The sequence below is a fragment of the Salminus brasiliensis genome, chromosome 20 (assembly GCF_030463535.1).
Source record: "Salminus brasiliensis chromosome 20, fSalBra1.hap2, whole genome shotgun sequence".
NCBI classification, from domain to species: domain Eukaryota; kingdom Metazoa; phylum Chordata; class Actinopteri; order Characiformes; family Bryconidae; genus Salminus; species Salminus brasiliensis.
In genome coordinates this window covers 19,980,446-19,992,982 of record NC_132897.1, presented here as the reverse complement: position 1 = coordinate 19,992,982, position 12,537 = coordinate 19,980,446, and the positions used below count along the sequence as shown (strand labels likewise).

The 12,537-nt window shown below is 41.4% G+C and overlaps 1 protein-coding gene across 4 annotated transcripts in view; it reads right to left on the bottom strand.

Moving 5' to 3' along the window:
• Positions 1–12,537, bottom strand: part of rtkna (rhotekin a) — a 79,427-nt gene that overhangs the window by 66,103 nt on the left and 787 nt on the right. For 2 of the 4 annotated variants that reach the window (XM_072664807.1, XM_072664813.1), the window contains exon 1: positions 9,676–10,027. The exons of the other annotated variants lie outside the window; for them this stretch is intronic. In XM_072664807.1, coding sequence (XP_072520908.1) covers positions 9,676–9,786 — 111 coding nt within the window. In that variant the 5' untranslated portion in view covers positions 9,787–10,027. Of the gene's footprint in view, positions 1–9,675; positions 10,028–12,537 lie in introns of those variants that run through there. 4 annotated transcript variants of the gene reach the window in all.

Here is a 12,537-nt window from a genome sequence, read left to right as displayed (position 1 = left end):
AATAGCAGGCTTTTCCTGGACAGTAGACCCAAAGTCAGGATGAATGACGCAGCATACATATGACTAGAGACTGGGAACTACAATGAGAGGGTTAAATCAAGGAAGTGAGGTTTTCAGGTCAGCTTTAATCACAATTTCACAAAAACATTTTTTTGCACAAAGCTTTGTAAAGCCAGGGTTACACTTAAATTAGCCAATAACAGCAGACCTCATCATTTCTTTTTCATGAGCCCACCAGAAAAGGAAAGTCAGAGTGCCTCATTCTGAGGCAAAAGAACAGGATTGTACATAGGCTTGTAAGTCAACACACCTACTGCATGCATCTTTAAAGAAAAATACCTAGTCTTTCTAATTGATTTTTAATCTGTTCAGACTTTAAAAGTGAACCCAGGATTTAAACAAAGCAGTTAGAAAATCAAAACTCTTATAATTTGATAATACTGAGAATATGTATTAGATATTTATTATTATTATTATTATTACACAAATAATACAGGGATACAGGAAATACAATAATAATAATACTTTTTTCAGGTTTTTGCTTTTTATTGTATTGGTAAAATTCTTGTTTATGCTCAAAATACTGATATAATAAGCTCATTTAGCTCTCTAGCAATCATCAATATAAGAGTACCAACACATTTAACCGTGATTATATATATATATATATATATATATATATATATATATATATATATATATATATATATATATACCCATATATATTTAAACCGCTGATTATATTAGTTGTACACTTTTAAAAGTATAAGACCCTCAATGAACATTTTGAAGTTCATCAGTTTAACATCTTATGGAGCATTTAGGGGCCCCTCATGCACTCAAAATTTTGCACTCAAAATCTCACAATACATGGCCCCGTTCATTCTTTCATGTACACGGACCAGTCGTCCTAGTCCCTTTGCAGAGAAACAGCCCCAAAGCATGATGTTGCCACCCCCATGCTTCACAGTTGGTATGGTGTTCTTTGGATGCAACTCAGCATTCACTCTCCTCCAAACACAACGAGTTGTGTTTGTACCAAACAGTTCTACTTTGGTTTCATCTGACCATAAGACATTCTCCCAATACTCTTCCAGAACATCCAAATGCTCTCTAGCAAACTTCAGACGCACCCGGATATGTACTGGCTCAAGCAGGGGAACACGTCTGGCACTGCAAGATCTGAGTCCCTGGCGGCGTAGTGTGTTACTGACTCTAGCCTTTGTAACGTTGGTCCCAGCTTTCTGCAGGTCATTCACTAGGTCCCCCCGTGTGGTTCTGGGATTTTTGCTCATTGTTCTTGTGATCATTTTGACCCCACAGGCTGAGATCTTGCGTGGAGCCCCTGATCGAGGGAGATTAGCAGTGGTCTTGTAGGTCTCCCATTTTCTGATTATTGCTCCCACAGTAGATTTCTTCACACCAAGCTGCTTGCCTATTGCAGATTCAGTCTTCCCAGCCTGGTGCAGGTCTACAATTTGGTTCTGGTGTCCTTCGACAGCTCTTTGGTCTTCACCATAGTGGAGTTTGGAGTGTGACTGTTTGAGGTTGTGGGCAGGTGTCTTTTATACTGTTAACGAGTTCAAACAGGTGCCATTAATACAGGTAATGAGTGGAGGACAGAGAAGCCTCCTAAAGAAGAGGTTACAGGTCTGTCACAGCCAGAAATCTTGCTTGTTTGTAGGTATTTGCAAATAAATTCTTTAAAAAACAGACAATGTGATTTTCTGATTTTTTTCTTCTCATTTTGTCTCTCATAGTTAAGGTCTACCTATGATGTCAATTACAGGCCTCTCTCATCTTTTTAAGTGGGAGAACTTGCACAACTGGTGACTAAATACTTTTTCTCCCCACTGTATATACAATGAGTGTTAGAGGTGTAAGAAAATATTGATTATAGAAGTACTGTGATATCCTGTTCATATCATTTTGCAATACTGTATCAATTCTCAAAAAGACTGTATTGATGTTTAGTGAATAGTTTAAAAGTGTGGTGTCAGACAGTGGTCTATTTTGTGTAGTGTTTAAACCCCAATCACTAAATAGCAGTGCTGTACATGATAGTTTTCTAAACATTTGTACATAAAATGACAAATAATAAATTGTAAAACATATTGAGTCGTAACCCCTGTGTCGTGACGCATAACATATCGCCAAGTTCTTGCCAATACACAGCCCTAATGAATGTATCCCATTATACAGAGAACACAGTGAATGAATCATGTCCTGCTTCAGGCTGTGGCATGTGAGCGGGAGTTTATCCTATTCAGTAAAATCAGCTTCCACAGCAAAGCAAATGTGGAAGAAAGCTAATGGGAAAGAAGTCCGAGACACAGCAAAAGAAAGCTTTTATTGTTAGCTTACTTTTTTATCGTGTCGTACAGGGGGGGATTTCATGAAAAAGGATAAATCAATGAGCAAGATAACTTGAGCCCAACGCTGAGGACTGTCTGAGAAGAATGTCAAGCTTGGGCTTGACTTTGGGCTAAAGCAGAGGGTGCGCTGCTAGAACAGTAAAAAAAAATCTTAAAATTGACAATACCCAATGTGTTTCAATATACCAGGATCAGCCCTGATCGACTAGATCCACTGGATTGGATCTAGACATCCTAGATCCCTAGCCATGCTTTGAGCAACCCAGCAGGTCTGGAATACGTAGATCCAAACATGACAGTAAAATTACAGCCTTTACACATGAGCAAGTCTGGGAACAGAGGAATGTCGTAGTAATCCAGAGGGTGAAACCATGCCTTTGAGCACGAAAAGTTCTTTCATGTTAAAGACGAGTTACTAAGACCTCTATGGGAACAAGACAAGACAAGAGGGTTTGTGTTTCAGAGATCCATTTGTAAAATCTGCAACATCGCAGTATCTGGAGATCTTACCAGCATATTTATATCAGTCTGACTAACTGGGATTTGACCAGTACCCACACATACAGATACATTAAAAGGGCTTCTATGGAGCGATGCCCCACAAGAGCCACTTTTGATTCCCTAAAACCCACTCAATCATGAGATCTTCAGTCAGTGTAATGTGGTTCTTCAATGGAGTCACTCCAAAGAACCTTTCTGGCACATTTTATTACAGACCTGATTTCCATGTCAGGTCATCTCTTAAGCATTTCTCCCACAGGAAGGTGGCTATAAATCAGCATAATCTTCTTTACAGAAACAGGTATGTGCTTCCTCTCTTGAAGACATCCTCCTCAATAGTTTTTACGGATGTCAAGCTCATAGCTTCTATTTGGCCCAACAGACACTGGTCCCTCTGTCTGCTTTTCCCTGAAAAACATCAGTGGACCGACATGGTCAATGGCATGAAACAGACTCCAGTACAAAACTGCCATTAACTGTCCAAGGCAATATCCAACATGTCAGTTCTGCACTGGCCAGATAAGATAAGAATGTGCCTCACTTACATCTTGATGTCCTTGTGCTCTAGAGGAAGAAGTAGATCCCTTGATTTTAGCTACAGTGATCAGCCATAACATTAGCACCACCGCCTAATATTGAGTAGGTCTCCCTTGTGCTGCTACAACAGATAAAACTAAGCTCCATTCAAAGCGTGGAGTCTACAAGGCCTCTGAAGGCACCATGTGATATCTGGCACCAAGACGTTAGCAACAGATCCTTTAAGTACTGTAAGTTGTGAGGTGGGGCCCCTATGGACTTTTTGTGGGTACTGACCACTGCATACCAGAAAAACCCCACAAGACCTGCCTGATGTTTTGGAGATCCTCTGACCCAGTCGTCTAGCCAGCACAATCAGGCTCTTGTCAGAGTGGCTCAGGTTTTAATGCTTGCCCATTTTACCTGCTTTTAACATGTACATCACCTTCAGAGGTGGTCAGGGGTGCATATGATCATGTAACAATTTAGGTCTTCAACAGTAACAGAGTACGGCCCATATCAACCACGGCATTGCCACTGACAAGTGGACAATAACTAGTTTGATTGGATTGGATATAATAAGACAATTGGATTGGATTCAATTCCAATGTTTGTGGACACCCCCGCAAACATGTACTATTGACACCATGCCCAATGCCAGGCTTGGGATAGAGGGGTATAAAGCTCCCCAGCATTGAACTGTGATGCAGTATTTTCTGGATTGATGGTGCTCCAGCCAGTAGTTTTGGTATAACTTGGGAAGTTTGGGATGGGTTGGGTTGGGGATGAGGCGAGGTCGGGTGGGGAGGTGATCATCCGACATCCTGACTTCACTAATGCTCCTCACAGCAATGCTCCTATATTTAGTAGAAAGCTACCCTGGGCAGTAGAGATGGTTACTCCTAAAAAAGCAGGGCAAACTCTTTTTTTGAATTCCCTTGATTTCAGCAGAAGAATGAGCAGGTGTCCCAATACTTTTGACATTGTGTATTTAGACACACACAATATTACTTACACACTTTTTGACAGACAATTCCTTAAGTCTGGGGTCAGGAATCAGCGTTGTTACACTGTACACTGCATTCCGTCTTCTCCCTTAAACAGAATACTTTCATACAGTGAACAATTACAGGATGCTGTCCTCATTATATGAAGCCTATGCCAACATATTTCTTGAGCTTGAGACAAAGCTTTCACGCCCTTCTTCTCTCCTAAAACAAATCCCAGTACACCTCTTTCCCAATCATCTGCTCTGTGGACCAGCAATGCCTTGCATACTAAAGACATCTCTTAAAAGAGCAGGGCTTCAGTGGCCTCACTGTGCAGCTGATCAGCCTCCGCTCCAGTTTTTAAATGCAGGGACGTTCTGCCAGGAACTCAAAGTTCCTTCAGCTGAAATCCTAAAGCACACACTCCTGTTTGGGCCCCAGTACTGAGTGATTTCCCTATTGTTCTCCAGGCCCGGAGGTTCCGGCAGCTTGAAAGGGAGGTTTCTGCATTCCTCGCTGCCCTTGATCCTTGTACCTTCCCCTCGCAAATGGGCACTATTGGCATCTGAGCAAAATCAATGACCTCACAGAAACCTCATTTAGACCTCAGAACTGTTGCAAAGGAGACCACGGATGCACCTCACTTTCTGAACATGAAAACAACTGAGACAACTGAGACAAATTGAGACATTTTTTTAAAATCCATCCATCAATACATGATTAAAAGGAAAGGAGCTCCTCACAGGGTAACATCCATCCCATAAAGTGCATTGGTAACTAGCTGGTAACCTGCAACAGGTGTGCTGAGGCATGGAATGGCTGTACCTGCGCAAGGCAATGGATCCCAAACCACTGGCCTATGTAGTATATCAAAGAAGGGCTGATGCGGATGCAGTTTTTCATTCCATCCAAGCAGGAGCTCACATAATCAACTGTTGGGACTAAGACCAATCAATTAAACAAGCAGAAGCAGGTGAGCTCTGGCTTGTTTGGAACGAATTCCTGCAGCCACACCAGGTCTTCACAGACTGGACAACTCTGGTGTAGGCTGTTAAAATAACCCTAGCAACATTTCCTTAAAAGGGGATTATTTTTTTAGGGCAAACATATCAGAAAGCTAATGGTACAAGATTTCCTCATCAGCTCATCAGCATTTATTTTTAATGGGTAGCAGCGTGGGACAGTGGACGGCTCATGGCTCTGGGAGAAAAGCTGAGCTGGCTTCAACTTTACGCATGTTGCACAAGACAGCCGCGCCACACTGACCAATCAGGCAATAGCATTTCGTTGTACGTTTGCTTAGCCAAAAGATACGCCGCTTGGCCAAAAGGCCAATTTTAAAATGTCCAAATTTAATTCTAAAATGCAGGAAAAATTATTAAATGGTTTAATGGTTTGGAATTTTTTCGGGACACAGAAGCTTCTTTCCAAACCCCCCGCCCCCCCCACATCGATGAACCAAAGAGACGACACACTTGATGAAATTACGCAAAGCATTTCTATTGCAAAAATTCAGCTTGATGGAAACGTTTTAAATGCGTTTTAATTTTTTCTGGGCAAATTTATATCCACTTTTGAATTTACTGTAAACTTTTGACAAACTGAACCATAGTATCAACCATCAAACAGCATAAAAAAGCATTGGAATGGTGAGTGTATGAGAAACCAGGAGACCAGGTTCTTCATGATAAGTAGGACAGTGTGTACATGTAAACTACTGCCTGCAAAAACCTCAACAATTTCAACTGCGCCAAACTGCACAAAGCAATCCCATGGTAGAACCTACTGAAGACAACGCAGGCCTCGGCACTAGGCATACACCAAACATCCACATAGAAGCGCTGGGAAATGTGGGAAAGTGCTTAAAGGAAATACGCAGGAGAAACCATCAATAAGAAAGCCTTAGTGAAGACAAAGGATAAAAAAAAAAACCACAGCTGCAGTCTAGAGAAGCGCCTTGGAGAGATGTGCGAGCGAAAGTTACTGGAAGAGTTGTCAAACTAGAAGGCCATTTCAGCAAACGTACAATGACCAGTGTATACGAATGCATGTGTCTATATTGGGTAGACTGTTGGGAAAAGTGCAGGCGGTGTTGGAGTGTGGCTGGATGGGTGTGTCCGGTGCTCGGCAGCCTCAGTCACATCCAACCACTTCCTCCAGAGTAACCTAGAGGAGTGCTTTAGTAGATGGCCAGCATGGTTACATGAATCACATACCAAACAAAAAATAGCCCAAAAATTCACAGAGGAAAAATAGCTTAAGTTGGTATGTTACTATGCGCTACCGTCTTTAAGCCCACTATCATAACACAGGCCTGCTAAATACAACAGCAATACTCATCTTACAGTTCAGCCAGAGTGGTTTTCTCAGTAAAACCAAACATTTAGTCTGGAATAGGGACACAAGCAACCTACATTTTGGTCTTAACAAAGTCTGCTGAAAACACATTCAATAGAAACTAGATTAGGGCCGTCAGTAGAACTAGGTAACGGCAGACTTAACGATACAGTCACAGCATAATACACTAACCAAACGAACAACAGCTGTTTTTTAACACTCATTTGTAAAGAAATAAAATAAATGATAATTACGCTGTAATACACTTGCAATTGCATTAGAGATTTGCACATAACCTCCATATGACTACCAAGACCCTGCAGCTAGGTCAAGAGGGTGGTGCACCATTCTACTGTGCAGCATTGCATGCACAAACACTTAATCTTCATTAAAGAGCTTACTGATAAAACTACTGAAAATCTTAATGCTGGTAACGTTGATACGTCAGAGCTGTCTTCGTGATGCGGGGTGGGGGGTGCTAATAAATTTTAGACAGGTGGTTTTAACGTTACAGCTGGGTTACGCATGATTTCCATTTCTGAAACAAACACTGCATCCGCTCAGCCTCCATGAAAAAGCCAGCATCTCCATTAACTTCTAGACTGCAGACGTGTTTCACTGCCTAATTGCTTTTGCACAGCAATCTGAGCCTGGTTCACACAAGCTGGCATTGTAAAGTTCAGTTGGGTCAGCTAGTGTGTGGCCTGTGAGCCTTTGCTCTGCTCTCCGAGTAAAAAGATCCCTTTCAAAGGCCTGACAAAAGCTCCATCCCACCTGATATACTTAAAAAGTACAGAAACAGAGCGGGACATAAAACAAGGTTATCGCCGAGCCTAGAAAAGTGATCGGGAACAGCCTCGGTCAGGACCGGTGGAGAATTGGTGGATAACGTCAGCGGGGGAAACAACAGCATGAATGAACACATGAATATTGAATGAGGAGCTGAATGAGAGGTGCCATGACATTCAGGTTCAGTGCCATGGCGTTGTGGGCTTACTTACAGTAGGTTGGGAGATTTGCACAATCAGGGCAGAATTTTAAAGAGGAAACTCAACGACAAAGTCTTAAGGCTCACACTCAGGTCTTTAGAAATGTGTATGTAATTGCAAAAGACTTTTAGATGTCTGGTTTTAGAGCTGGGCAATATGATAATATATTTGATCGCATTGTGATAAATTTTAACATCACGATACGCAATATGCTTCTCTAAGCATATCGAGGATATTGTTAGTGCTTAATAAACACTGATCAACTAGGTTTCATTAGGTTTCATTACAAACAGGGTATTTAGACACTTATATTTCAGTCGATGAAGAGCAGCAGATGTTGAATAAAAATCACTCAGTATCTGAATAGCAGTTGTTAAGAAATTTGTCACAACTGATGTCTGTGGTTACACGTATCATGATAAATATCATGGCATAGTATTTTTAGTATAGTATACCATATAGCTCAGCCCTATCTGGTTCCCATCACCTCTGTGCATTTCTCATTGTGATTGTATCCTAATGATTTCATCATGTATAAAACTTTAAACATCTAAAGAATTCCGCATAATTGCCTTTAAAATATTCCTGAGAGAGAGCAATTACTCGAAACAATTACGAACAAGCTTTCTGATCTACATCTACGTTACACAGAAAAATCAGTAGATTTCGTTCAGGTTGCTCTGAATAGTAAACAAAACAGCTACATTCACACTGCAAACACTGTGAACCTGAATTATGCCGAAATTTTAAACACCCCTTTAATCTCCTCTGTCTTCTAATGCTATTAAGCAACGTGAAGCCCATTAATACGTATTAATAGAGTTGATTAATATGTTTAAAATTATATATATTTTTTTTTTTTAATACATAGAACATTTGTTTACATACTTTATTATGAAACCAAACCTTTTAACAGCCAGTAAAAGACAGTCATAAATAGTTATTACCATTAATCAGATGTGAATGTGAAAAAGCTGCTTGGTGAAGCTTACCAAGACTAAGTTTTCCTACCTGCACCTGTTTCTGCATTGTGGCCATTTTTATTTTATTTTTTTATAGCTCTGAAATTTTTCAAATTGTGCAGCAAACACTGTTCTTTTAAGCTCATTGATCTTATTTGGGATAAGATATAAAAAAATGTACAACTTATAAAAAAAATAATAATAATTAGACCATTATAAATACCAGGATGTACAGCCGTCTATCCAGTATTTAAGCCAGAGTAGGTCTCTGTACCGGTACCTACCTGCAGAATCTGGCCTCAGTATCGGTGCAGCCCTAGTATTAATAACAGATACACTGAAGAAGATCACTGCACAGTTTCATTTACATGATAAGCAATAAGTTATACTCTCTTCAATCTCAGATGACCTTCCTTCCTTTCCCTTTCTCTCTGAATGAGGCTGTATGAATGAGGAGTGGGGTTTGAGCCTGCGTTTCCGACCATTTTCTGAAGGCAATTAATTCACAGCCAGCATTAAATGACACATGACTAATTATGTAGTGACTTAATTAATGGATAATTATGTTTTTTTTAGTTGGTTTTGGTTTTTCTTAAATAAAAACTCTAGCTAGTGGTCGTGGGAATCACACGTCTGGTCCACAACCTGCAGATCCGCCCACACTGATGAACTTTATAACGTTATAACGTTAGAAACGTTAGCAAGCGAGCTTAACGGCTCTGTTATTCCCTGTGTGCTTTTATTTTAGGCACTAATATGTATTTATAGTAATAAATAAAAAAAAAAAATAATAAATAAATAAATAAATAAAAACCTTTAGTGAAATTGTCGAAACTGTGGCTAGATAAATAAGTACAGGCGCACACAGGCGAGTGAACACTGAGGGGTCTGCAGATGTAAACACCGGGCGAGTTCAGTGTCGAGCCCTAATGACTCCCAGCCCCTTATTAGCTTCTTCCTCAGCCACAAACACAAGCGCCTCTGAAGGTGTAGCCAGCTACCTTACCTGTGGCGTGTCCATAAAAATACTTTGCCTGAACTTCCCTCGCCGTATCTCCATTTCTAGCGCTGACCCCCGGGCGATAGTGGCTCTGGCGGACTGATTTCGGCAAAACATGCTGAAGACCGAAGAGCAAGCGACTCCGACTTCCACCAGCCTCCTGAGAAAACTTCCCCCTTCTCCCTTCTCTAAAGTCTTTTAAACCCAGAAGATGGCTTTCCCAGCTGCAGCGAGGTCGACTATGTTTCTCTTTAAAAATTAAAAAAAAAATAAATAAATAAATAAAAAAATTAAAAAAAGGCCAGGCAGGTTTTTTTTATGTGTTGTTCCTGATGGTCTGGCATCAGACAGGAGACCACAAACGACACGTTGGGGCTCTGCTCCCTCATCTACAGTAAGGCAGCAGCGTGCTGAGCCCAGATTCCTCCCCACAGAGGAAAGCGGTTCCTCCCCTCCAGAGTGGGAGAAGGGCGACCTCTGCCGCTCTGCCTGCAGTATTTCTCAGCTCATTTCTAGGTGCTCTGAGCTGATTCTGAAGGACTTCCCACACATTGGTCTGCACCTACAACACCTGCATCTTCCTCCCTGCGTGATAGCAACACGTGTTCGCGTTGTGTGGACGGGTGTAAGCCTAAGGCTAAGCCTAAGGCTGGTACTTTGCTTGGACACCCTCATTAGCTGAGGTAGCTTCCTCCATGCTTACAGTACAGACAAGGAGCAACGCCCAGTTGCGTTAATCCACCGGCCGAACATCATTAAAGCAGCTGTCCTTAAGATTTTTCCATTTCAATTTTAATCAGCAGTCTTTCTGACTGAGAAAGAGACAAAGAGTTGTAATAAATGGTATCGGTGTGCTGCGTGACCATCCCTGCAAAGCCTAATATAGTCATCCTAAAAACAGACAGTGGTCTGGTAGGTTTTGTGGGAGCGTTCCTGGCCATGTCAGGGTTTTGTGTGCTTGCATAACGTGTACAGCCTCTACAAAAGGATCCAGCACTGTTGCCGTTTATCTGAGCAACTATGGTGCTGATACAAACAGAATGGATATGAATGTAAACGTTTATATATCTCCACTCTGAAAGGAGACCGCACCACAATGCACGCTTTAAAAGTACTCTTCTGCCACGCTTGATGCAATTACGCCTCCTCACCAGAGAGGTCTCCAAATCCCCAAATCCTGAAAATTTACAGACTGGCGCTTTTCCCGGTCCTCTCAGTTCATTTTAATGGAAAGGCACACCGTTTTAAACTGAGTTTTACCATCAGCTAGTTCTACACTTAAGCGTTTTATTGGGAATGGCTGTAATATCTGCCCATTCACACAATTATCTGATAAGCCAATCATGTAGCAGCAGTGCATAACATAAAATCACGCAGATCGGGCCACTCAACTTTGCTGAGGACAGACAGACTGGTTTCAGTGTTCTAGGGCTCTAGAGTTTACTCAGAAGGGTGCAATTAACAACAACAACAAAAAAAATCCAGTGAGCAGCAGTTCTGCAGACGTAAACGCCTTGTTGATGCAAGAGGTCAGTGGATGAGGCCCAGACTGTAACTCAGATAACCACCCTGTACAATTGTGGTGAGCAGAAATGCATCTCTGCATACACAACCTTGAGGCTACACCAGCCGAACACCAGGTCAGGTTCGACCTCTGCCAGTCAAGAACAGAAAGCTAAGGCTGCAGTGGGTGCAGGCTTACCACAGCCAATTTGAGTTTGGTAGTTGATCATGTGCTTCTATTAAGGGCCACAAATGACCCTTCCTCTAATGGCGTCTTCCAGCATGATATGCATCACGCATCATGTCACAAAGCCAAAGTCCTCTCATTCTGGTTTCATGAATACGACAATGAGTTCAGTGTTCTTCAGAAGCCTTCCGGCCCTCAGCGGATGCTGGACGGCGGATCTGAAACCAGTGGAACACCACTGGAATGTGGTAAAACGGGAGATTTGCAGCATAAAAGTGCTTCTTGAAAAATCAGGAATTGCATGATGCTTTAATGTGAACATGGACCAGAATCTCAAAGAAATGGAATAAAGGAGGCCAAATTTACTTGACTATTACATGGAAAAACATGCTTTTTTAGTTTCACGCCATCTGAGTAACGTACATCCGCTGTTACTCAGGTGTAGGAAAACACGAAACAGGGCAGTGCAGTCAGCCTAAAGGACCGGAGCTGGAAACACTGAGCTAATCCGCCATAATGACTCCTACAAGTATTTCTCCGCCTCATTCTCTCCACTTCCATTCAGACTCTACCCCCGGGTTCTTCTCCTCGTTTCTCCCTTTTGTCTTCTCTTTATTTTCTCCCCTGGGGAGTTTTCTCTAGGCCCCTAAATGATCTGCTTAGGAAGAGTTTTAGAAAGAACCCAAACAATGGAAATGGGGCAGTAGATTATCTTTCAGAAGACTGGAAGCAGGAAGGCGGACAAAAGACTAGGAAATGTCGGCGTATTTAAACTTTCACAAAGATATGCAGCCTATATGAACATGCAAATATGTAGATTAACATCAAGCCATGTGGAAAAGGTTGGAACCCCATGAAAACTTTTGATCTTTTTAAAATATTTAAATATACGGACATTTGTTCTTCATTTCATTAATATTAAAAGATGATGGTAATATAACAGAACCATTAAAACTGGCATTAGGCATGGTGGCAACAGTGGCCATATAGTGTATCTGTATTTCCCAGTTGTTATTGACAATACGCAAACAAAATTCAAACGTATAAAATCCAGTTTCCTTATATTAGAAAATAAGAACACTTTATCCTGTAATGTCACCAATTTGGTAAATACGGAACTTTTAAAGACAGATTAGCTCTACTGTATTGGCTGAATTTCTGCCATTACCTTCAAATCT